A 27,124-nucleotide genomic window follows, 5' to 3' on the forward strand; every position below is an offset into this window, starting at 1 on the left:
ATGATGCTGTTTGTTCAGTAACGATCTCCAACAAACTCTGAGTCCGTCACAGAACAGGTGTATTTATACTGAGATTAAATTGCAGACAGGTGGACCCTATTTACTAATTATGTGACTTGCAAATGTGACTTGTGAATGCAATTGGTCGCACCAGATCTTTGTTAGGGGTTTCACAGTAAAGGGGGTGTATACATATGCACTCAACACTTTTCAGATTTTTATTTGTAAATAATTGTGAAATCCATGTAATATTTCCCCCCACTTCCAAATGATGCACTATTTTGTGTTGGTCCATTACATAAACTCACGATGAAATAAATTTTAATCTGTGGTTATACCATGACAAAATGTAGAAAAGTCCAAAGGGGGTGAATAGTTATGCAAGGTACTGTAGGTAGAAAGGATCCCAGTGATGAGCCATTTTTTCCACTAGGTGTCTCTCAAATCACATATATGAACCATTTGCAATTTTTCTTCACAGCCAAACACACTTCTCTCAGGATCGGTGTGCTGCATTATCCTAAACATGAAGGTACAGTAAGTGCATTACGTTTTCCTCATAAACAGTTGATGGGAAAAGAAAAGAAAATGCAAGTATATAATAACCACTCATGCACTGGACATAAAAACAAACAGACATTTTCTCAAGGTTCTGCTAAAGAGTTGATATGATCAACAAAGTCTGCAGATGTGACTCACACATGATATCCAGGAAGGAAATGGAGCTCATCGTTTCCAATTACCCCCACCAAGCGCTGCAATGTCTTAATAGTCCTGTTGGTCTTTGGCATCAAGTGGTAGGTTTGCTCTTACTTGGTCAAATACTTTTTACAGCTACTGCTTACAACAACCGTTTTATATTTTCAATGTGCATCTTAAAAGCAGTAACTAAGAACTTTTTGCTAAGTACTGTATTCAAGTTATTCACACTTTACTTGAGTATGTCCTGATTTACAGTTTTATAAAAAACAAATGAAACCAGTGTTTCCCAAGATTTTTGGCTTGTGACCCTTCACAAAAAAATCCCTCTAGTTTCCCTTCCTCCAATATTTGACACAAAGTCTTGCCAATGAATCATATAAATTCTAAAGCCGATAGAACAATTAAGTAAGAATAATAATGCTAACCTCATACTTTACTTGACGCTTTAACAAAGTGTCAAATTTTTCTTGCGTACTTATTGATGTGTTCCTAGAATAAGTAAATAACCTTTTACACTTTTTTGCAAATGATTCTTAAGATTAATTTGAATTGTGAAGTACATAAGCATAAGACTTCATATCCATGACCAAGGTCTGGTGGCAGGTAATACATTTTTTTTTTTCTTCTAAAAACAAAATGTAGGACCTTACAACTGATCATTAAACCACACTGAGGAGTCTAATGTAATTACATTTCTTAGATTTATTCTTTGTTATTTTCTGTTATATTCTCTGTTGTATTTCCTGCTTGAATAAATTCACAAAACACAGGCCGATCTGAGAATTCTTATTCTTAAACAAAGAATTTCCATCACAAAACTTGGCGACGAGGATGGGATTGGACGCGTGATCTGGGCACACCGAGGAAAGGACAGCAGGTCCCACTTGGAACATCTAATTCCTCCCAACGGGTGAGAAGCTGTCCTCCAGCGAAGCCCGGACAGCTGATCCAATCCAAAGGGTCTTGTACTGTTGTATGCAACAACAACAAGCGTAGTGTCATGCGAGGAAAGAAACACAGTAGGACAACGAACTAGAGATGGGTAAAGGCCTTTGTAAAAAAACTGACAATTATGACAGCAAAACCCTAATTCTGCCACTTTTAATGAAATAAATGATTGAAACCTATCCAGGCAGCCTCATTCAAATGACTGAGTTGGTTCAAATGTGACTACTACGAAGATGAAGTTGAGGTAAAAGACAACTTAAGCAGTTAAAGGACAAATTTGACAAGAGAGAGACAAAAGTATCACAGCGGATTCAACAAAGAGGAAGAAGAAGACAGTGGATGGTCGTAATGCACCCTGATGTTGGTTGCCACCCCCCAATAAACAGAATGAAGAAGAAGAAGGGATTTTAAACGGTCATCACTTTTTCAAAGGGCTGTTTGAGGGTTACGACTTACTTTTAGGGTTAGGGTAAGGATATGGAAAGGTTTAGGCAATCAATTTTGATGGTTATGAGTGTCCTCACAAAGATGTAATTACAAGAAGGTGTGAATGTGTATGGGGGCAAAAACAAGTAACCAAAATCAACGTACTTTAAGGTGAAGACATGCTCCAAGGTTAGGCTACGTTTAGGTTCAGGACAGGTTAAGGAAAGTTTATGTGTGTGTAGCAGAAAATATGGACAAGGCTGGGTTAAGGTTTGGTTTTGATAAAGATTGGGTTTAGGTTAAAATAGGCTACGTTTGATAGTTAGGCAAGTTGTACCTTTTGTTAGGGTTAGGTTTAGGCTCAGGTTAGCTTTAGATAAAGGTTAGGGTAAATGTAAGGGATGGGCAAGTGTAACTATGGTTTGGGTATGGTTAAGAACGGGTTAAGGTTGGAATTCCTAGGAGATTTTCGGAAATACTGTTTGCTGGAAATGCAATGCCAACAAGTGGACAAATCACAGCTCTTGCAGCCTGCATCCCTCAGCATGTGGTTACCTTTTTATGTGAGGTGCAAGTCAGGGTATGGCATAGGGTACATGATAGAGATTCGTTAATTTTCTCGTGCCCGCGCATCGGGACTGTTGCATAGGCTGATGCAGGTCACGTGAAAAAGGGTCCAAAGAATCATATCCGGCAGAAGAGCGAATCATTGATCTGAAGACACGGTCGGGAGGTGAACCATACGTTCATCTGCCGGGTACGAGTCTTTGGATCATTTTTCACTTGACCTGCATAGGCTCAGAAGAGGAAACAGAAAGGATTTGTTTACCTCGTTCAATTTCGCGTGACTAGGTCTTGTAAGACGTGAATGATATTCGTTCACAAGTAATAATTACAGGTTTAATTATTTTAACTTTTCTGTACTTAACTTAGAGTTCAGTGCAGCGTAATTGTTTGCCGTGATAAGTAAATGCTAGTGTGATAATAAATGACCATTTCAAATCATTCAAACTGTCATGATACATTATTTTAATGCAGGAATTTCATGCAGGAATTTCTTCCGAGATTCAAAGAACCGAGGCGGTAAAATTATCCGAGCTTCCCATCACTAGTGTGTTGCGTGCGCGTGCGTGTAGGGGTGGGGGGGCTACATCGAAGACCCTCCTATCCCTGTCCCTTCCCTCCCCTCCCCCACCACGTGTCCTGCACGAGGTGGCGGTCCTCCCCCCACAGTAAACACACCCATTGATGAGAGAGAGAGAGAGAGAGAGAGAGAGAGAGAGAGAGGTGGGGGGGACCAGAAGGAGGAGGAGGAGGAGGACTGTCACCCAGCAGCAGAGTCCGGTCTCCGCACAACTCTGCCCGACCTCGGTAGCAGCAGCCTCGTCTCTCAGTGCGCGCGGAAGCCCCGATGCCCGCGAGTCTACCCGCACACGTGTGACCTGAAGTGCGGAGGAGAGCGGCCTCAGCGCGACCGAGTTTCCGGCTTTCCACGGGAACGAGCACGGACTTACCAGCCCACTCCCCCAGCCCTCCGCCCCCCGATCGCAGGGATCGCATCGTGGCTTTTTTCACGAGTGGCATGTTCCGGCGACACCGCGGGCGCTATTGACCTCCTGCTCTCACCCGAAGAGGTACCTTCTTCTTTCTTTTTCTTTTTACTAGCGATCAGCTCCCAGCGCGGGCTGCTCCACACCCACACCGTGGTTTTCATGGAGCCGCTGCTGCATCCCTGACGATGGGAAACTAACAGAGACACAAGAGGGAGAGAGCGCGCAGCAGGACACAGGCGAACACACAAAAGATTGTTGTGATCATGTCAGGGGTATGTTATTGCGGCCACCTACCCAGCACACTGATTGTTGTATGCGTGTATTTGTGTGAAATGTGTCCCCGAATCTCCTCCTCTCCTCCCGGGTGTCCTCTCCGGAGCGCCTCGCTCCTCCGAACTCATGCACGCCCGAGATGTTTTGAAGGCGACATCAGGTGTGACCGTGTCTCCCCTCTCTCCTCCATTATCCCCTGATAGCCAGTAGTTAGTGGGGCTGGTTTAATCCCAGTTTCCCCCGCGGACAGCTGGCGTGAGACTGAATCTCATTCGGTTCGATTTGAATGAAGATGGATGCAGACGAGCAGATCGATAGTTGCTGCTCTGCTCTTGTTTTTGAATATCGTTTCAGCCCCCTCCGCCCCCCACCCCCTCCCTCCCTCCCCTTGAAAACGGCAGATGTATACACTTGGCCCATATAAGCCGGTTGTTTACTTTCGAAGTCCCCCCCCCCCCCCTCCATCCCTCTCCCTGCAGCCCCACGGATGACTGTGAACACCTGGCAATGATTTTTATACAGAGTGCAGCCAGGCGAGGCCACAGTCAGTCCGCAGCTCGTGCATGTGTCTGTTCTCCTTGTCATACACCGTGTTCTTTCTGGCGGTGTGGACATCTCTCACACACATCCACACACACTCCCGGGGCACGTTGGAGTGAACGTACTGGCTGGGGTGTTGTCACAGAAACTGGGGCTGTGAAATCAATCATGGGCTAACTACCATGGACACTGGTCGTTGACCGTTACTTCTGGTTGGCCTCGGGGCTGGAATTAGTAATAACATTTGTTGGTGTATTGATCAGTGACACTCCATTGATATGTGCATGTTTAGTCTGCGACCAGCAGCCAGCCACTTAAAGCTATTCGCATATGTGACAAAGAAAAGCAACGAGGGTCTGAAGCAGAGAGTGGGTAGTGTCCCTTTGACTATTTGTGCTTGAAAACGACTGAAACCATCAGATCATTTTTTTGTCAGTCATTTAATTCATGAGCATTTCAGTGCTTGTTGGTTTACGTGGCAAAATAATTATGTTTTCGGTTTTATTTTATATATTTATTAAAGTTATACATTACAATGAATACGCCTTAGTAACCACTCTTGACATTAATTATTACAACTGGAATGGAAGTGAATGCGTACGCTCATCAGGTAAATAATGAGAGCGCAAGATGAGGCCAAAAACCAAACAGCCCCACTATCACATTATGAGTGCAACACGAGCAACCGGGTGAAGTCCAGTATGTGGAAAGTTCAAGTACAAGTTAGGTAATTGATAACCAAATTGTCATTCCATTTGAAAATGTTTTTAAATCATACCTCAAAGGATCTTTCAAGCAAAGTGAGGTGACCAAAATGTTGAGGATGTTACGTTTCCTCCAGTGGATGCAGCTGAAAAAAAGTCATTGATTTATCCTTGGTTAGAGATGAGATTTAAAAATAATAATGTCAGTGGTAAGATCGCGACATTAAGCAAACAATTCAAATGTTTTTCTATAATAATGAAAACACAACATGTCATTTTCACTATTCTTTCAAAGTTTGTCATTTTCAACTCCCTCGATATGACTAAAAACTCAGCCAGTTACTGACTGGTGCTGCAGGACTGCGCTGTCTGCTTCACTGCTTAAATCTGCAGACGTTGGTCAGGGTGGTTGCAAGAAATCCTCAGCAACAGAGAGCAGGCTGTCATCAGAGCTTCCATGTTGAGCTGCAAGTTACTATAAACTCTGGATTGGGGACGTGATGCATATTATAATAAAATAATATATTGGCTACTACGTCAAACTAAGTCGGCGACAATTCCCTCCATAGCTTTTGTGTTTTGACTTAGGATGTTAACACTGATGTTGCTGTAACCCGTTTTCTCAGTCACGATCACATTAACAGCAGTTCTAAACCTGCCCGTGAGCTTGGCCTGTGATAATGCTGCGGAGCTTCTTCAGAGCTAGTCCTGCTTAAACTGTCACTTTTTATTGTTTGTTTGCTGAACACTGTTTGCAGGGCCTTTAACTAAACCGTCAATGATGCAGAGGGAAGTAAGAAAACTGGGTTTAAATAGATGCTTTTATTTTTATACACGTTGCCTTTTGGCTATTCCAGAGGACTGTCGACACAATCTTCAGACCCAAGTTCACAACTTTTTTAAATAAAAGCATGACATGACTGAGATCTGCACCGGTTGCAGGGTCAGTCCATCTGTGTCTGTAACAGTCCTACATGGTGGTTTGACCCAGTTACCGACCACTGATGTGGTTTATTTGAGGATGCAGAAGAAGCACACTTCCCTGCAATAGAACAAGAAGAACAATAGAATGAAATATGGCATACATGTACAGATAGGTAAAGTATACATATTTTTACTAGAATATATAGGTGTGAGAAAGTAGTGAAACATCTGTAAGAAAAAAATGTTGGGAACAAGCTTATTTATAACATAGGACAAAGTCACATTTAAATTACAAATGGATGAACGAAAGGTTTTCATGACCTGCAGGCCTACTTGTTTCCCAGGCTTTATAATTTGAAATGCAAATGGTGTAAGTATGGGGCTTTCTGCTCTTCTCCTTCTCTAGCTCTCCCGCACTCACTGCATGTATGAGTGAGCTCATTTAACTCTGGTAAAGAGTTTGTTGGTTGTTTGATAAAATGCAAAACTTAGATTATGTAAGCAGATCACCTCTGGTTACTGTGTGGGGGCGGTATGTATTCGAATGGGACAGTGGCAGCGGGATAATACAGCAATGTGTGAACTCACATTATCATGATTTAGGCCATGAGGTAATAAATGAAAAATATCAGGTATTATAAAAGGTGGGGTTGATGATTAGAAGCTGTGTTGAAAAATAAGACTTTAAGACATTTAGAAATTCCTGATTCTCTGTTTTCAGAGACTTGGCTTCAGAGTTTTCTCGCAGTTTGCCCTTCACGCATGCACAGCGGGAGTTTCGCTTAAAAGTCAGACACATATCTCAGAATGATAAAGAAGGAAACTTGGAAGGACAGCGAGATTTGAGAGTTTTGATGATAAGAACCGATGCTGGAGTTGATGTGCCGTATGTTTTGGACAATCCCATGCTGCGTTCCCGAAATATAAAAAACAGAAAATATCCAGACCCAATTTTCAGCAACAACAGGGCAGCAACAGTGACTTTTACTCACTGCAGGAAAGTCTTTGGTTTTCAGTCTCATCACTGTTCTCCCCCATGAGACGAAAATGACCACATTCGTAATAAGCACTGCCGTTGTCATCAAATTAATCTATTCGAACATGTGCAACAGCTACCGTGCCTTTGTCCTGCACCGCTGAAGGGGATACTTATTAACATGCAAATCATTGGGATACGCAAACCCTTGCAAGATCACTGGCCTATTTATTTGGGTCAATTCCTTAAATCAACCCACTTAGGACTTCCAGAATACCTGAGCTCCAGTCTTGGTTGTGGGTGTGTGTATGTGCGTGTGAAATGTGACATGTGTAGCAGGTGAGAGTCTCATTATAGTTGCGCCAGAGGCTATGAGATGACGGGTTGCTAGTATTGTCACTGGAATGCAATAAATCCTGCATTTCATTAAGTTGACTAATATTCTCCCTCTTATTATTATTGTCAATTATAACTGGAAAGCTGTTGGTACATATAGCCTTTCCAAGTCTTAATTTAAGCTAACAGGCTGCTGGCTGTTGCTTTATATTCAGCATGCATGAGAGTGGGATCCATCTTCTAATCTCACCAAGGGCAAGAGAGTGATAAATAAGAGTCAAACTATTCATCGGAAGCCGCTTTATTGGCTCGCGTCTCTTGAATTCAATTGGACAGATTTATTTCATGACATAACCACAGGATGTGCTTTTTTTTATCGTTGTGGTTCATAATAAAATTGAAATCGGGCATCTTACATCCTCAGTATCTTTCTCTCCTTGCACTATTCAGCCTCACTGTAAAGGCATAAAAGGTACGAATGCATGGAATGATAGTTGGGCTGTTGTTGCTCCACCAGTATGCTGGCAGGGTAGGTCGTCCCAGGGCATAATCGATGTCTGGAAACAAAGCTGAATGGGGGAACAGGTCGGTGAGGATGTTGTGCTACATGTCACACCGCTAATTTCCATATTAGCAGATTTAAAATCCTACACAGGGCAGAAATATGTTGGTTTGATAGGTTCTGTGTAATGAGCAAAGCATTCAGAGATCCGGCTTTCAGACATGCCCTGAACTGGGCCTGATGGCGAGAATATAAATGTTTGAGTGACCTGCTCTGGACCTTCTCCGGAGTTTCTCCTTCCAGATCCCTAGTAAAATGCACAGTGACAGAGCGGGTTGATAACAAGTGACGGAATCATAACACAACCCAAATGAACAGAATACAAATATCTCAAGATGAAAAAGAGATGCCATACACGTATGCGATGCCCGGCCCAACTTTCCGGTGTTTAGCAGGAGCTACATTTTGTAATAATGCTTTGTAATTAGCTCAGATACATCATTTTGCATGCGGCAGGTTTGTGAGGCAGCAGCAACACAACAACCAACCTGAGTGTTGTGGAGGAAAAACACAAAGTTTCTTGTTTCTTTGCTTTAGTTTACCTTTAACAGTACTTTGATCATGTTATTTGAAATGCAGCTCCGTTGAAGCCAAAGGTGCAAGGGACGCCTGATTGTGTGTTCACGTGACAGCATTCTGGGGATTCTGTAGCAGATGGTGCAACTGGTGGAAAATGGAAAATGTGCTCCGCAGCTGGGTGTATGACACCTCTGAATGGTTGAACTCTGGAAGTGTTGAAGGGAAATTCTTTCTTTTGAGTGTGCACAGTAAAATTGTGGTTCGACTTGACCTTGTCAGTTAGCATGGATGACGAAGGATGTTTTCCTAACAACCTTGCCTTGAACATTATTCGTCAGTGGAATCGACTGAAGCCTGCAGAATTAGATGAGTATAATCCATTCTGAAGGTTTACTGTTAAGATTTAGGAATCTTCTTTCACTGCTCAAATAATTTCCCCCAAAACTATAGAGGGTTAGGGTGAGACCTTTAAACGTCTGCTTGAAGAATCTGTCAGTTGTGGATTTAATAGGTCAGACAGCGACTCTGTATTTCTGGAAACGCACGGCCGCAGGCACTTGACATGTCTTGAAATTGGGTGGGATGAAAGTGAGCCCCGAGCGAGGACAGGGCAAGGACTGTGAGGATTGGAGCTGTGACTTTGGAGAAGGAGTAAATTCTGTGCATTTCTCAGAAGCTTAAAAGAAATCCTGCTCTCCCTTTTTTTTTTACCTCTTTTTTTCTTATAAATCATGGCATCTCAACTAGAGGGGGATTAGTACTGGTAAGAGATGACAGTGGAAAAGCCTCCTGCTCTCTGAAGGGAAGACAATTGTTATCTTCTTTACCTTCACAATTACCAGATACATGCTGCTCGTACTTTTAATCATCAAATGTCTAACTATTTCTTAGAAAGGAACATGCTAGGGCTCAACAATGTAATATTTTAGCATTTGCATCACAGTGTGGCAACCTGCAGTAGCCCCTGCTGAGGATGCAATGTAATAATGCAGCCCTAAATAAAAAACAAAACCTGCTTTTTACACTTAGACTTTTAATCAAGTTTCACAAATACACTAACTTGAGTTTCAGTCTTTTACATTCTACCAGCAGGGGAGATCTTGGTTGAATTTGGTTAGATGTCTAATCATACAAGATAAATTGTTATGACAAAATGATTTCCTTAACAAACTCCTTAACTATATTATTACTGAAAACCTGCTTTCTCTTCAAAAGAAAATCATTTTAACGATAGTAAAATGTCCAAATTGTTTCGAAGAGGACTGCTAAATGTTCTACAGCAAGCAGACACTGTATAATAATTTACTCAAAATAGTAATTGCATTAAAGAAAGATTTTTCTTGTCTTTTCTCTCCCAGGATTCAATGAAAATGTCTGTGTGCGTCCATGAGAACCGGAAATCAAGAGCCAGCACCGGCTCTATGAACATCTACCTGTTCCACAAGTCTTCCTATGCCGACAGTGTCCTCATGCACCTCAACTCACTGCGGCAGCAAAGGCTTTTCACGGATGTCCTGCTTCATGCCGGCAGCCGCTCCTTCCCCTGCCATCGTGCAGTGCTGGCTGCCTGCAGCCGCTACTTTGAGGCCATGTTCAGTGGTGGGCTGATGGAGAGCCAGGCCAGCGAAGTCAACTTCCATGACTCCATCCACCCGGAGGTTTTAGAACTTCTGCTGGATTATGCATACTCGTCACGTGTAGTCATCAACGAGGAGAACGCAGAGTCACTTCTGGAAGCAGGGGACATGTTGGAATTTCAGGACATCCGAGATGCCTGTGCTGAATTCCTAGAGAGAAACCTTCATCCGACTAACTGTCTTGGCATGTTGTTACTCTCTGATGCCCACCAGTGTACCAAGCTGTCAGAGCTCTCCTGGGGCATGTGCCTCAGCAACTTCCCAGCTATTTGCAAGACAGAGGACTTCCTCCAATTGCCCAAAGACATGGTGGTGCAGCTTTTGTCACACGAGGAGCTAGAGACCGAAGATGAGAGACTTGTTTATGAAGCTGCTCTTAACTGGATCAACTATGATGTGGAAAAGAGGCACTGCCACCTATCGGAGCTTCTGAGAACGGTCCGCCTCGCCCTGCTGCCGGCCATCTTTCTGATGGAGAATGTCTCTACAGAAGAGTTGATCAACGCCCAGGCCAAGAGCAGGGAACTGGTGGATGAAGCTATCCGCTGTAAGCTGAAAATCCTGCAGAATGATGGTGTTGTAAACAGCCCCTGTGCTCGACCAAGAAAAACCAGCCATGCTCTCTTTCTTCTCGGAGGGTCGACTTTCATGTGTGACAAGTTGTACCTGGTAGACCAGAAGGCCAAAGAGATCATCCCCAAAGCCGACATCCCCAGCCCCAGGAAGGAGTTCAGTGCCTGCGCCATCGGCTGTAAGGTGTACATCACTGGCGGGAGAGGCTCGGAGAACGGTGTGTCTAAAGATGTATGGGTCTACGACACTGTCCAAGAGGAGTGGTCCAAAGCAGCTCCAATGCTCATCGCTAGGTTTGGCCATGGTTCTGCAGAGTTAAAACATTGCCTCTATGTAGTAGGGGGCCACACTGCAGCAACGGGCTGCCTCCCGGCTTCTCCGTCCGTGTCACTCAAACAGGTGGAGCAATTCGACCCAGTGGCGAACAAGTGGACCATGGTGGCTCCCTTGAGAGAAGGCGTGAGCAATGCAGCGGTAGTCAGCGTCAAACTCAAGCTGTTTGCCTTCGGAGGAACCAGCGTCACCCACGACAAGCTGCCCAAGGTGCAGTGCTACGATCCGCAGGAGAATCGATGGACAGTGCCCGCGTCTTGCCCGCAACCCTGGCGCTACACAGCTGCCGCCGTGCTGGGAAACCAGATCTTCGTCATGGGCGGGGATACAGAGTTTTCAGCATGCTCGGCGTATAAATTCAGCTGCGACACCTACCAGTGGACTAAAGTGGGCGATGTGACAGCCAAGCGGATGAGCTGCCAGGCTGTAGCATCGGGGAACAAACTCTATGTGGTGGGTGGGTACTTTGGCACACAACGGTGTAAAACTCTGGACTGCTATGACCCCACACTGGATGCTTGGAACAGCATCACTACTGTGCCGTACTCGCTCATCCCCACTGCTTTCGTCAGCACCTGGAAACATCTGCCTGCTTGAGCCCCAAACCCTCGACCTGCACCGTTTTCATAAGGTATGTCCGACCTATCATGTCTCTTTGTCTGCTTTCTACTGCATGTGGAGAAAACAATTTAAGCCCTTTGCTCTAGAGCTTGAACATTTTAATAATCTGGGTATCTGGCGCTTCAAAGAAGTGAGATTATTTTATGTGATGCTACAAACTAAATGTGTTTTTGAAAATTTAGGCTAAACGATCTGTACAACAGTGATTCAGTAGCAATTTTTTTATAACTTCACTCATGGATTTCTGGTTTGGTGCAGTAAGTAGGCGGATACTAAGATCGTACGTATCTACTTTGTATTTTCAAGGGGCAGAGATAATTGTATTCTGGCTGATATTCCCTTTTCCACAATATCTCTTTAAACATCAAACATCAGAATCACAGAGATACATATTGAAGCAGCACATTTTAAAGTCAATACATTTTACTTTCAAGGGTTCAATTTGAGCTGTGAGTAGCCTTCACACAAGAGTAAGTCATTATAGATTATTCCTACAAATGGACACAAATGCAACAAAAATAAAGTTAAATGGAGAAAAATGAGTGTGAATATGAACAAAAATAAACGAATAAAATATTCCTGAACTGCAATTTATATATGCACATCACCCAACATATTTTAAATGCTGATACTTGCAATCCAGGCATTGATATCCAATTGTTAGTCCCTGTGGGTAGGTAGTGTCTTCTCAGGAGAAGAGCGGAGGGAAATGTAGCAGAGGGAGGGTGGACGGCCGGGGGATTGATAGGGGCTTGTGTGTGTTAGCTAAGTGAGTTATGTCGCTATGGGGATGGGCTGAAGGACAGAGGAGGTAATTGAAAGAGAATGGGATACTTTTATTGCTCCTGTGGGGGAAATCGTTCTAAGAGGCAAAAGGGGGTCTGCCAATTAGACAAGCCCCACACCAGCAGGCTACAACACCCTGGCGAGGCTAATCCACTCTCAGTCACCTTCCTTTGTTGCGGGGCTTGGTCTTTGCGTTGGGGCGTGAGGGAGGCAGCCAGCGACTCACGCAGTGTCGGAAAACATTCATCATCAGTTCCAAGTGGAGGTGACTGGGAGAAGTGTCAAAAGAGGAAATGAGGAGCCCCCCCCCCCCCCCCCCCCCCCCCCCCACAACCACCAACACTGCCAAAGCCCAGTCAGACCCACGTCATCCTTGATAGTCAGGGTCTCCCTCTAAAGATTTACGGTTAAAGTCGGCAGTCTCTTCTGGTTCCATCGATGTCTTCTTGGCCTCATTCTAACCCCGCTCCCCTGCTATGATGATGAGCGGTGCAGGCGTATGTAGAACGTGTGTAGTCATCTGGCAAACCTGATCTTCCTGCATGCTGCAGGAAGATCACATCACATCACACAAACCTTACATCCTAATCCCATGCTCTCAAACATAAAACAGGCAGACAGTCCCCGTTTATTTCTCTGTCTTTGTTAAAACGGTTGGCAGCCCTCAGCTCTAGAGTGAGTCCCCACTGTCCAGTACTCTCCTATTAGATTCAGCCAGGAAGCAGCTCAGAGCAGCTTCACTGCTCCGATACCTCGATGTCCTTCCTCTCTACAGGATGAAATATTTTTTGAAGACTTATCATTCCCTTTCTTTTCACCGGCTCATCTCTGAAAAGGAGAGACTACACTGAAGGTTTGAACCATCTCTAAGCCAGTGCAACACAGGGCTCGGTGAAGGATATAATCCTGCCACTAATTTAATATGGAATTTGTTTTTTGTGGGTCTGCCGGTCATGGCAACTGACTGTCTACTCAGTGAACGCGCTGAAAAGACAGAATGTGGAGGAATAGAAAAGAAGGCTGACTGTTTAGGAATGAAAGGGGGAAAGGAAGTATGTTAGACCTCACAGAAGGAGACTGTAACTGCGAGAGAAACAGTTCTAGATTTCTCCCAGGGGAACAATTCCAAACTTCTCTTTTGTTTGCTTGGAAAGCTTTTAGCTGGGGCTAGTGGTGCGGACAATTCAAATAACACATTAATTTTGACTGACGTTATTAATGTTAATATTGTAGCATTACTGTAAGGACAGTACTGTTTTAGTTAGTTTTTTTTAATGCACGAAAAAAGCTATAAATGTAAATCTTGCACGACATCGACCACTTCACTTCGACAGGACGGTATAATGAATTGAACTCAAATGCAATGTTAGGGCCAGGAAAACGTCACATTGAATCTCTATTACAACTCTAGAATTTGAATTTAAAGCTCACTGCATCTTGCCTCATAACACCATACTGATATATGGCCTGACATTTGCCAAATAGTCCAGGGATAAGAACCAAGTGAATGAATGCAGCGCCACCACAAACGAGTCAGTCTCTACACACACTGAGCTGAATAAAGCTGATCAGCCTCATGGCACTTTAAATGCCCGTTAAAATAAATGAATTGTGTATGCAGAGGTGGCAAAAGTACTCAAATTTTTTACTGAAGTAGATACTTGTGTAAAAAAAAAACTCTGGGAAAAGTAGAAGTACTGAGTCAACTCCTTTACTCAAGTAAACGTGAGAAAGTACAGGCCCCAAAATGTACTAGAGTACAAAAGTAGAAATGAATTTTTAACTTCAACAATACACGATGCCCCAAATGATGACTCGGCAAAACAAAACATGTCGAGGCAAGCAAAATAGGATAGTTTTCCTCTTTTGTCAACAACCTGCACGGTGCTGGTACAGAGGAAAACAAGAAAATCACTGGACACACAGTCTAGTTTTACGGCAAGACAAATTTCAGACCGAATAATAAATACTGAGCTGAACCAACGTCCTGCATGAGCACCTGGATCATTGTTTACAGGGAATAAATGGATGGGGAATGTGCTGGCGTTGATCAAGTCCCTGCCCTTTGTACACACCGCCCCTTGCCACTACCGATTGGATGGTTTAGGGAGGTCATTTTGTTAGAGATAAGTGCAAGAGCAATAGTTGTTTTTAATGCACCAGGGAAGAAGAACCTTCACTCGGATAGAAAGGCTTGTTGAGAACAGACTGTACAGAGTTGAACAATTTACCAGATCTGTTCGAGAGACAGGATGTAAGACAGTAACTTGGATATATAGTAATGTGATGCTCAGGGTGTTAAATCCTTGTTCCGACCTAATCAGGGAGAAATTCTTAAATTTCGCCGGTGATTGTTGAGTGTTATTGCAGTTTGGGTTCGTGTTGGATAAGAAGTTCATACAATGCAGCTCAAAACAGTATCAAATGGGAAGCTATTGCCTTGGAATGGATTTCTCTGTCCAGGTTTTGATTAGATTTTTATCCACCCTCGTTAAATCCCCCACTTTGAAAAAGGAAAAACACAGAATAATTAAGAATTTCATTAACGTTGAGAGATAACCCAGGAGCTTTATGCCCTAGCGTTTTTTCCCCCTTCATTTTCTTTCTCTTTTTTTACTTCCTTTGTTCTTGGAATAATGAAAAAAGTCATCTTCATACGTCATATTAGCCTGTTTAATGAGTCATTTACTTTTTCTTTCCCGCAGATTTCCCTGTTTTGCATCATCTTCTGGACTCCAACTGTGAAGAAGCACACGTTCTCATCCTCTGAAAGAGACATTGAGCGGTGATGTACAGACGCCCACATTCATTTTAACGCGTAAAGCCGGACGCTTCGCCAGAATGATGTCACCTCCTGTTGCGGGGAAGGAAGAGGAGACGCACAGGGACAGTAATTCACGCAAACAAACCAAACAAACCGCTGCTTGTAATTTGAGGATCAGCCTTGTACACATCCAGCATATCAGGCTTTCATGCTGCCACATGAGGACTGCAAGCATACGACACAACCTGCGTCTTTCCCTTTCAGACATGGCAGGCTTGTGTGGCTCTGTGTTGAGGTTTTTCTCTATGATAAAAAAAAAAACTGGAAAAAAATAAAATAAACACTCATAGCATGATGAATGTTCTGTTTAGATCGAGGGAAGGAGAATGCAGCGATGGGTGTGCGGAGGAACAGAAAGCAACTAGGTTGGACTGAATACAGTTGATTTATAAAATGCACAATGAAGGAGTAAACCTTCCCTTTCTTTCCTCTGATAAGCTCTTTTATTTTACCCTTTGTATGCATTTCTTTTTTTGTTTTGTTTTCAAAGGCGTGCTTCTAACAGCTCACACACAAAAAACAAACCTCTCAGTGTTCCTCCCATGAAGGCTCTGGCAGTCCGCTGTCACTGCCAGTTGCGAGGTGTTGATGCCGAACACCAGTTGAGGAGGACGGAGGGGGGGGATCTGTGCGTGGCCATGGGGGCGGGGGGGGGTCAATGTGCCTTGAGGGTCATGACCGTACATGTTTGCTTTTTTGCGGCTACCCACTAACGCCCTCTGAGTGCCGGTTAACAGACCCACTGTAACAATTCAGTGTTGTCATATTCAGCTGTACACTCAATGCTGTAAAAGAGCGGCTGCGCTACTTCAGATAAAAGCAGTGGCTTGCTTGCTGAGTCATAGATAAAGCCTTTTAGAGCATGTCCACTCGTAGTGATTCAGTGCAACTGGCATGACCTCTTCTCTATGGTCACCGGAATTTTGTCACCTTAACCTAAACTGAGAATAGAATCGGTTTCTTCTTTTTCAAACTTGCTGCAATGTAGTCTTAATTTATATGACGTTGTTTACTCTGTTATGTTCATATGTTTTAATCCTATTTATTTCCTCTCTGCCTGCATTCATGTGTGAAACTATGTTTGGGTTGTGTCGTGCATGGCCACGTGTTGTGTTTTTATTTGACCTCAGTTGGGCTGCATTTTGCACAGGTCAGTCCTATGCAGGAGCAACTTGGTATTTTGAAAGAGGGCAGGGGGGCAACTCGTCAGAGTGCGGACGGAAGAGGAAGAATGGCTCTGATAACTGATGACGTAAAGCAGTTTATGCTTCTGCTTGGAAAGGAAGATTCAATTAGGTTGAAAGAAGCATTCATTTTTACTTTACATAGACTCTCTTTAAGCTCTGACCTCGGTCCTAACCTAATTTGACCGTTGTACCAAAACAGAAAAGAAGATATGAGCCATAAGGCAGCTGGACCGGTGCGGTGTGTGTGATCCAGTGACTATCAGGGACATCACAGAGGAGTCCTGACATGGTTAAGAATGCGATGGCCTGTGCAGCTGTCCTTCGAGACAGCTGGAGAACTGTCACATGTGCTAACTTGGCTCTTTGGGGTGTAAATCCACAGTATTCTTCACCATTAAGGGGAGAGAGAGAGAGAGAGTTGAATCCAGCAAACTTTGCATTGATAAGGGCAGACACCGCAGTGCTTTTCATCATAGTGTTAATGATGGACACACAAAAGAAAAAGAAAAATCCCTGCAGGTTCTTCAGGAACAAACAGTGAGAATGTCCTTAAACACATGCATATCAAATGCTTGGTAAATCTAATGTGTGTTTTTTTCTGTGTGTCTGTCTATGTGACCTGAACATTGACATTTTACAATTGGATATAAAATGGACTCATTGAATTTCAATGTAAGAGGTAATGTCTCAGTGCAATGTGTATTGTTTCTTCCTCGCGTCCCTCCTCATGGATTCATGAATAAATTCAGATCGGTGGAGATCATCCGGGAAACAGCCCAGTAAATTCCTGCCCCCCCTCTTTCTTAAGCCACCCAACAGTCCATCCTTTTATCTACGGGCTCTGGACTTCACAGAGACCCTCGTGGCTCCCTAATGTTCACCTCCTCCGGCCATTGAACACAGATCCTCTGGCCCCCACCAATCAGATAAGGGCATTTCTTTCCCATAGAGCACAAGTTACCCTGACAACAGCGAGTAATGAATGCCCCTTAAATTCACTCCTAATTGCTGAGTGGCGTTTCCCCTTTCCACTCTTGCCCTCCTCTTATTCTCTGTTTTCTCTGGAAATCCAGCCGGCTCCGATTGGGGCACAGCATCCTCCTTCACATCGTGATGTAAATTCGACAGCGACCCTGTCAGTGTGCATCGGTTTTGCTTTTTTCTTTTGTCATGTAAGAGTTTATTTTCTATTTTTATGACATTATTTTGTACATGTGATTTTTTTCACAATGTGAAATTCATGGCTAATAAACATAAGAGTTTTTTCCTCTTGACTGTAAAGCTCTCTGCCTCTTTGTTTCTGATTCTGAGATCATTTGTCCGTCTACCTAAATATGATTGTGCGGATTTAGCAGGGGAAAGCAGCTTCAACCCGGCGTATGGGTGCGTTCTCATCTCTGCATGTTTCACATATTTCGGCGGCTCTGGAGTGAATGCAGCAGCCAGAGAGTCCAGAGGTATTTCAGGCAGTATATCATGCGTACAGCTTTTGTTCTGTGGATGCGGGACTGAAATCATCTTATCTGTGCCTCTGGCTCCGAGGCTTCCTGCACACGAAACAGGCAACACACGGCCAGATACTTTCCCTTTCTCTGTCAAGTCACCTTGGCAACGGCAACCTTTATCTGGCAAACTGTGGGGGCTGGAGGAGAACATGAAATCTTAAAAAGGCACCTCTCGCTGTTCTCCTCCTCCCTCCCCCCTTGGCCTGCCTCCCCTCTCACTTCCTACGCCCCCCTCTCACACTTTTCATCAGTGAAATGCATTGCGAAGCGGGCTCAGCGGTGGTGGAGCGCCCCCCCCCCCCCCCCTCCTGGTTTTGCAACAGTTCTAACATCCCATTAGTGAGCTGTGTTCCTCCAGCTCTGTTCACTGTTTACATTCCTTGCCCTGACACAACCCCTGACCGTTGACACCAAGTTGAGAAACACCAATTTGTCTGGATCCTGACCCTCGTGCACTCACAAACAAAATACACCCAATCACTCTGGGTGGGGGGGGAGGCTTGGGAAATAAACAAGCATTTGTCTGGCTGTCCACAATATGTGCATGGGATGTTGAAACCATCTTGTCTGCGCTATTTCGAGATAATTCAATCACAAGATGATCTTTCTCAAGCATGTCTGAGAAACAGGAAAGGGGGAAAAAACCAGTTTGACACCGGGGGGGGGGGTGGGAGCTCTGTGTGGGAGGGCCCCCTCAGCGGCCCTTTGTGATCCAGCAGCCCCCCCACACATTAATCAAGGCAGGAAGTTGAATTTCCTGTCCGCCAGGAAGTAGGTCTTATCCTCCACCCCCGCATCCCCCTCCCAGAACATACCACCGATGGCTCAGCCCGTCAACGCTGTGAATCCTTTGGGTGCTCTTAACTTATGCAGCGCTTGGCTCAACAGACCAGAGTCTTGTATTTTGTGTGGGCAGTCTATGTGTGGCCGAGTGTGATAAAACAGTGTACCTCCGTGTCGCCGTCGCCTGGCAACGCATCAGGCTTTAGCTGCAGCTCAGTCATGCACACACACACACACACACACATATAGATGTTTTCAAATAAAATGAACTGCATATTAGTTGCACACATCGTGCCATAGGATGTCTTCGATGGTCTTCATTACACACAGAACACAGTCAGAATCCAGAGCTTTTCCCTGAGGATTTTGGGTGTGTGGGGGCGGAGGCACACAAAGGTGTACACAAAAATGAAGAAGCCTGCTGAGTTCTCCCAACCACCCTTAAAAACATGCACATACAGGGTGGAGCTGCTTTAAACAATTCCAGACACATACACACACACACACACACACTGATACTGGGTTCAAGTGGGTGATATTTTCTAAATGAGAGAGCCGTCCACAGGCTCATGCTCGCTCTGACCTCTGAGTTACATCAGCACTCCGGCCGACAACTGAAGACCGGTCCCCCTCAGGCCAGGGGAATGTGTCAGGGGCCAGTGTGTCGCTACCAGATGTCCTGAGATTGAATATAACACAAAAATCTTCATGTGGAAAAGACAACTTTAAATTCAGATACAAATTTCCTGTCAGTTTTTAAAAACTACATCCTATAAATACTTGAGCACACTTGCCATATACGAGCCGAACAACATCTTTTCTTTTGAAATGTCACACTAAAAGCTCTGTACTTATGAGTAGGTGTTTATGGACATGTAATGGCAATGGCAATAGTTGTTGTTTTAATGTGTCCCTTAAGTTTCCTGTAAAAAAAGTAAAAGCCCTACATCCGACCCTTTGTATTTGGACCATGAGGGAGACTGGGGAAATAAAATACTGGGGAAAATATATATAATCTGCTGGACTCAGATCAGCCAAGATTTCCAGCTCTTCCCCTCCTCTTATCAGAGCATTTCCTGAACCTGCAGTGAGTCGCCTGGCTGCAGCGATATTAACAAGGTGGAGTTCTTCCAGCTTTTCGTCTGCTGTGGCTCAGATTTATGTTGCATGAGTAACACACCTTCATTAGTCCTCTTTATCCTCCACAGCAGGCCGCCTTCCCCTTGCGTTATCATAACAAGGGTGAATGAAAATGAATGAGAGGTAATTAGGTCTGAGGAGGTCTGCTCTGATACACAATGGCACCTCTCTTCTTTCTCCCCCCCCCCCGTGCCTTTGTCTGTCACTCGTGTCATTACTTCAGCCTCTTCCCTGGGTAATCCCGCTGACCACCATCCTTAAAACTGGCCGATAACCCGTGCTGATTGGGTTCCCATGCGGCCAGGAGCCAATTTACTGCTTGAACATCACCTGAAGTGATTTTCCATCGGATGAGGACATTCAGAAAACTGCCGTAATTAATGGTACACTGGGGTGCAACAAATACGTGACTGACCTTGACTACTCGCCTTTGACTGTTTTTGAAAGAACTCCAGACATTTAACAGCAACAGACTTCAACCTAAAGGGATACTTGGACATTTGGGGATTCAAGGAAATGTTGCTAGTAAACATAACAAGTTGCAAACATGATACATGGCCGATATAATGTTTACCTCGTTCACGGTTTGCCGTGTTAGCATGCTAACATTAGCTGATTAGCACTTGAGACAAAGTGTCGCGACTGATGAGAACACGGTAGTGGCAGGTTAATACAGGGCACTGGGGCAAAAAAGCCTGTATAAAAATGTTAAACATAATTTAATTAGGTAATAATAGTTTACTCGTACAATGCCCCATAGACTGTGATCGCCTGTGGGCATTCAATATAAGTTGTCTAAATACTAGTAAATACTTTCTGGTGTGGGGTGCTGGCCAACTGAAAGGGACCTGAGGCTGCTCTTTAACTGGTTGTTTGCCAGGTTTCCACAGGAAGCAGCCCTCTGCCCCCCGGACACTCCCACTTTTATTTACAGCCAATAGGTATTGACATACATTTCAATCGAACGCTGTCTCTTACTTCCGCTGTGAGCTGACCGGCAAAGATATGGCGTCTTCAAGTGCGGCAAATCCGGTAAAGTCTTTACAAAAACACCCCAGCAAGAAAAAAGGAGGATAAAGGAGCTTGGTCCGGATCGACGCCATTTACAGATTCACCAGCAAGTGATGAGGATGAGCTTAAACCCGGATCATCTCTTGTTATGAGAAACAGAGTTGGCTGACATGGATGTGGTGTAAGAAATGCATTTTTATTGCTTCCCCTGTTTGCACGGAGGCACTGTGGACAACAATGGGGATGCGACACCAAAAACCATACTCTGAAAAATGCAAATGGCATCAAAGTTCCCGCAGTCATTTAAACACAATGATGCTACATTTTGATAAAATATGTTTTAAGGAATTTCTCAGAGACAGGATCGGCACGAAAGCGTATAAGCATAAGCCAAAATGTCAAAGTGGATAATGGATGATGCATGACAAAGCTCACATAATTTTTGTTCAATCAGTTTGGATAAACAGATGAGATGCAACAGGAAGGAACCAGACAAGGGGAAAACAGGAAGGAACTGGTGCCACCGTTCTCCTGCTTATCGGAGTCGGAGCCGGCACACTTTATCTCTGGGAAGGGGCATCTGGAGCCATGGTAATCCTCCTCGGCTGCCTCCCACACTTGTTAGACAGTTTCAAAGCTGAAGACAGTACGTGAGACAAAAGCAAGTGAGACGTGTGCGGAGAAGCCTGGCACAATAGAGGTGAAGGATTTCAGGCAGGGTGGGTTCGTGATGAGGTGACGATGCCTGGTTAAGACTGGAGATAAGAAGACGGATGTGTTTTGTTAAGCAGCCGTCTCAATACCTGCATGCAACTGTCCCGAAAACCTGCTCTCATTTTTTTTCCCCCCAACAGCTGCGGATTTACGAGCCTGTGAATTACAACACAACTTCACCCTTTGGATGTGCCACAGCTTTATCAGACTTCTTCATGTTGATAAGATGTGTTTGGGGGTCATTAGCACATACTTATTAACCGCTCAGGGATGCTTTTAAGGCCACTTAGCCTACCTCAGCGATCTCAGGGCTTATCTCGGCGCTGGAGACCGCAGGGAGATGAAACGCGGTGCGGCTCGACGAGGTAGATGTAATAACCGTTTGGGGTGAGTCACTGCAGGCGGCGTGCTCATAACATTGTTTACGTTCTCTTTGAAACGGGGTTGCTGGGTCTTTTTAATCAGCGTGGCTCAAAGGCATTTGCCCCTGCAATTTCTGCTGTTGTACGGATTTTAACCCGGGGTGTGGTTTGAGGTTGGCTAGAGAGAAGGGGGGAGGGGGGGGTGGTGGGGGAGGGAGGTTCAGGCGGGTTGATGGCGTGAACTCGCCTCAGCGCTAAAGTGGCATAGCTCGGGTGATGTCTGCGTAAACAGTAAACATTTTTCTCTCTCGACGTGAATGGGAAGCCAAAACAATCAATTAGCTGCTGCCTTCTCATTAAGGAGGGGAATTCACAAGTGAGGAGGCGGGTGTTCTAGTGCACTGTTATCTTCCACAACTCCTCACTTTCAGCAGAAGGACACTGCATGAGAGTATGTGAGCGCTGAGCTGCAGTCGCTATATCATTCCGATAACATGTATGACTTGAGAAATCCTTCAAAAATGTGGTGGAAGAAGAATTATATCCTAGAAATACTGCATTACAAGCTCTGCATTCAAAATCGCGTCTGTGTCTGAGAAAGAGGGCCTGGTGTGATTACATGTAATATTATGTATAGATTTTTAAATTGATAATACTGATGCACCCATGCATGAGTAGAACTTTATTGGTTTGCTGAGGACCAGTAAGTTTAAATTACTCTATGCACAGTTTGAAAAGTCACAAGAGATGGCATTTGGGGTCATGAGATGGAAATATAAGAGGCTCCAGAGCTACGTCAGAATTATTCCTTGTCATTACTGAGTCCTCCTCAAACAGTTCTACAATACACTCTCACTTTTTGTATTGGTTGTGTGCTGGACATTGTGTGCAGAGCTTTTTATGAACAGTGTATGCTTCAGAGTGAAGTTAGAAAACGTTGTGTTCATCCTACCTGGTTCATCTGCAGTGAAGATTTTACAATCAATGTTTTTCATAAAATGAAACCGAATTTGCTTCATTACTGTTCGTGGGTGGTTTTTATATAAATTTAAAAGATTTACCGAACTGCTGTTATTTCTTAATACATTCCATATTGACTATTTCAGAGGCCTGTTAAGCAAGTGACACAATCTCTAGACCCAAGTTTACAACTTTTCAAAATAAAAGCTCAATACTAAGCATGCTTTTACTTTAAGACAACTTGCAGAAGTGATTCCATGCATGTTGTTGCCATGACGGAGATCAGCAGCTGCAACGCCTGTGACAGCTGTTTCAGTTTAAATGATGAAATGGAAATAATCAAATTATCAAAAATATCTTGTTTTTATTCATATTGAACATTTCTCAGGATAAGCGTTCCACATACAGAACGACGCTTGGAATCACCATCAAATGAATAGTAACTTACTGACAAATGAATAATCCATAAATTAGAAAAGACTCAAGTAAAGTACAAGTACGTCAAAGTAGTTATACTTCGAAACTGACAATAATGCATTTTGTCCTCTAACTTTTTCGAATGAACAACATGGAGCTGGTTGTTGTAATCTTGCAGGTGGGAGACATGATCCGAGCTGTATTACTCATCCTGCTCAGCACACTGACCCTCCCTGATCCCCTGAAACTACCTGTCAGATAAAGGTCAGATCTGCTCTTACTCTGACAGCATGTCTGCACAAACAACCCCCCGGCTAAGATCTTAATCTGCAAGCCAAAACAACTTTGCTAGAAAAAAAGATATCAAGAAAACGATTAAAAATAGATAGAAAAGATAGCCTAAAGACAGGCAAGCGCGTTTTTACTGAGGCATGCTCACCGGCTGATAGATGAATGTGTGCTTAACTCAAGCCTAGCCGCAGCTAATGAATGAGGCCGAGGGCTGCGCAGAACTTCAAGTTCTCTGGCATTTGTGTAAGCATGTGGAGTCAGACTGCGGTTGGAAGCTGCATTTTCTCCGTCTCTTCTATCAATTAGAAGAGCCTCCTTAATTAAACGCCGGGCTCACAGATGGAGCAGAGGTGAGGCCGGGACAGCAGTGGGTGGGGAGACGGGGATGAGAGAGACCGAGTTTGTAATTAGCGGAGGAAAGCAGCACGTCTTACAGCCGGTTGAGATTTTGACTGTTTCATTCTTTGCCCGCCTTTCCCCCGTGCCTGGTTGTTATCTGTGCCATAAAGAGATTTCATTGGCTTCCTCTGGCCCCCCTGATGGGTGTTTCGGAGCTGTATCTCAGGGTGCAACAGCGGGAGACCCCTAAACTTTTTAGTATTAATCACACAAAAGGATTCCTTGCCTGACTCAGGCATGTGGTCCCCATTGGGGTCTCGGCAGGCATGAGCGAAGATGAAAGCCTTGCCTCTCTTTCCTGCTCCGAATGTGCTGTGCACACGCCAACTCTGCTGATGAGTGTCCGCGTTTGTTCTGCACTGGACCACACACAGACACACACAGACACACATGTACATAAACACATACAGAAACACTGCAAACCGCACATGCATTTGAAGCCCCTTCCAAACACCCACAGACACACTCAGTCAGCCGCAGTCACCCAGACACTCAGTCCTCGATGGGCTATGAAAAAACTTTGCAAAACACCCAAAGCTGAGTCGGAAACGATGAAAAGTGGGCTGGCATTTCAGAGGGGCTTTATCACGCGGATTTGCTGACGGCTTCAGTGACCACATCAAACTTTGGTTCTGGTGTTTTCCTCACAGATGTTTCCCTCTCCAGCATTTTGCTTCGTGTGGATCGAGTAAAGGAGATGGAGCCGGGGCTTATGTTTGTGCTCTCATCATTGGTAAAAAAGGGGCTCTACATGAAGAAGTCTTATTTTCAGAGCAGCAGTACGAAGCTGCCAAGGCTCCTTTAAGATGTACGGCACACAGACGAAATTTAAGCCATTCAAGTGATCCTGAGAGGATTGAATTTTTCCATTTTCATTAGAATTTCCTAATCTCACTGTTCAACACGAATACTGTGAATATTCGAAAATGCATTCATGAATTATTTAATGAATCATACTGGCGGAGTAGATGTGTTTTTCGACAAAGCACAGCCACATATGGAAAATGTTAGGGGAAATTATTGCTTAAGCATCATAAGCCACTCTTAGCAGGCAACCTGTGTAGAGTCAGGAAGGAGTGCTGCAACAACTCGAAACGAGAGCAGACCAGGATAACAAAATAAAATGTGCAACTTAATCAGTTAACCAGGGAGATGCAATCAAAGGAGATATCTCCATCCTTTCAGATGAATAATTGCCACTGTTAAGTGCATAGTGTGCTTTTGCTTCCAATAATGGAGTCATGTATAGCCATTAATGTACAGTCAATGTGAATGGTTTCAGATATATAAGAGTTTGGGAGTCAAGCAGATCTAAACACAAGTGACTGGATTTGCCACAGTCCTCTGTTTGTCAGGGCAGTAATTATAATTGGCCTATGCCAGCTACTCCTCAATCCCCAGACCTTGTCATCTTAATCTTGGCTAATCCTCCTTTGTGTTTGCAGAAATTAGTTTGTGAAGTGGGCTCAATCTAGGTCAATCCTCCGGGCACTTTGGAAAGAGTCTGACAGGGGTTGTGTGTGTGTGTGTGTGTGTGTGTGTGTGTGTGTGTGTGTGTGTGTGTGTGTGTGTGTGTGTGTGTGTGTGTGTGTGTGTGAGTCCCCCATGACAGATTTGATGGGAGGTTGTAAGAAGGGAGGACAGAGCAGGGGAGCAGTGGTGGGCACTGAGTTGGGCAAACACCTATTATCACCATTTTAATTGGAGATTAGTGGGAGGATTTAGCCGCGGAGTCTGCAGGGAAGCAGACAGCAATGGGTACGATTTATAAGCCTGTAAATCTGTTTATGCTCAATGCAGAGAAGAAAAAAGAAGAAGATGATAGTCTATTTAAGGAGCGCTGAGAGTTTTTTTTTTCATTTCTCCGTCTCCCAAAACAGACAAATTACTGTTCAAAATGAGTTTACCCTTTGATAGTCACAGCCCATATTCTTTCAGTGGATTCCCCAAAACCCTGCAAAACCACAAAGTGTTGTCTGTATGCTTCACTTTGATTAGCGAGCCTATAGGTGCAGGGGGGCAGAATCTCTTGTTTCCCATCTTAAGCTTGGAAGCTATACTAATCAGGTGATCGAGTAGCTTCATATTTAGTATAGTGGCATTGATCAGTTCATCAAGCTATCGGCAAGAAAGTGAGCAACTGCAGAATCTTGAACTGTTCCTTTAAAGGAAGCTATGCCATTGGTAATGCGCATAGAAAAAGTCCAGTCTTTAAAGGCAGGTCTACTACTTCCCTTCTGCACTAGCATCATCTCATCCCGGTGTCCAGCCACTAGCTCTTCCCTTTGTTAAGGTGCATTCAATAACATAGTTCCAATTGTTATATTTAGAGCACAGTGTAGAACACGATTATAAATTAATCTCAGGAATCTGGGCAGCATTCTGCTGTACCCTGCCAAACACAACCACAGCTCATTATAATAAACCTCCGTGCCACTCCTTCAAACACTCTTGAGCCGTTTTCACACATGAACTCGGACAACTGGGTAGGTAGTTCCTCTGGTCCGACGTGTTCACAACAACACACAAATCCCCAGAAAGTTTAGATGTGGGGCGGCACGCAGGAGGCAGGACGGAACGTATACATTTAGCTGTGGAGATCAGATATTTTTTGTTTACAACAGAGCGACACCTGGGTCGGCCCTTATCGCTAAAAGCTCTCTCGAAGACTTCACCTGTCTCTTCTTTCATCCTGATATATTTGTATTCTTTTTTTTTCATTTTTGAGTCCATCCTCCATACTCATATTTATAAACTAGATTCTTTGGTCTCTTGTTCTCACACCACATGTCACCTCTGGGGTATATCATCCACAGGCATAAATCAACTTCCATGCAGATGACACTCAATTGAATCTCTCTTAAACCTAATGACTCCTGTCAGATTAGTGTACTTAACGACTGCATTGACCTCAAAAGTGAAAAGAATTTCCTGCAATAAAATATTGATAGGACAGGGGTAATTTATTTACTATTATCCCTCAGGCAGTCAGTGCTTATACCTCAAACATCTGGGCCCTCTGCCCCAAAATGTAGCACATAACTGCACAGATCTTGAAGTCAGCTTGAAAAAGCATGTTAATATGGTTGTCCAGTCTTGTTCGCTTTAATCCAGTAGA

General features: G+C 44.1%; 1 protein-coding gene and 1 long non-coding RNA gene across 3 annotated transcripts; one reads left to right on the forward strand and one right to left on the reverse strand.

The window, feature by feature from the left end:
- Positions 1–1,386: 1,386 nt before the first annotated feature.
- LOC128424924 (uncharacterized) lies at positions 1,387–4,237 on the reverse strand. The gene is made up of 2 exons (XR_008333069.1): positions 3,924–4,237; positions 1,387–1,670 (listed from the first exon to the last, which is right to left on the reverse strand). It is a non-coding gene; the product is annotated as an uncharacterized LOC128424924 (long non-coding RNA).
- On the forward strand, positions 3,427–15,558 carry enc1 (ectodermal-neural cortex 1). 2 transcript variants are annotated; one of them, XM_053411370.1, is made up of 3 exons: positions 3,427–3,710; positions 9,822–11,637; positions 15,119–15,558. In XM_053411370.1, exon 2 carries the CDS (start codon positions 9,828–9,830, stop codon positions 11,601–11,603), a length of 1,776 nt encoding a protein of 591 aa, XP_053267345.1. In that variant the 5' UTR covers positions 3,427–3,710; positions 9,822–9,827; the 3' UTR covers positions 11,604–11,637; positions 15,119–15,558. The 2 variants fall into 2 exon arrangements, with proteins under 2 accessions (XP_053267345.1, XP_053267344.1); XM_053411369.1 differs by lacking the exon at positions 3,427–3,710 and adding an exon at positions 3,744–3,901.
- Positions 15,559–27,124: the final 11,566 nt, after the last annotated feature.

Source organism: Pleuronectes platessa, chromosome 19 (assembly GCF_947347685.1).
Source record: "Pleuronectes platessa chromosome 19, fPlePla1.1, whole genome shotgun sequence".
NCBI classification, from domain to species: Eukaryota; Metazoa; Chordata; class Actinopteri; order Pleuronectiformes; family Pleuronectidae; genus Pleuronectes; species Pleuronectes platessa.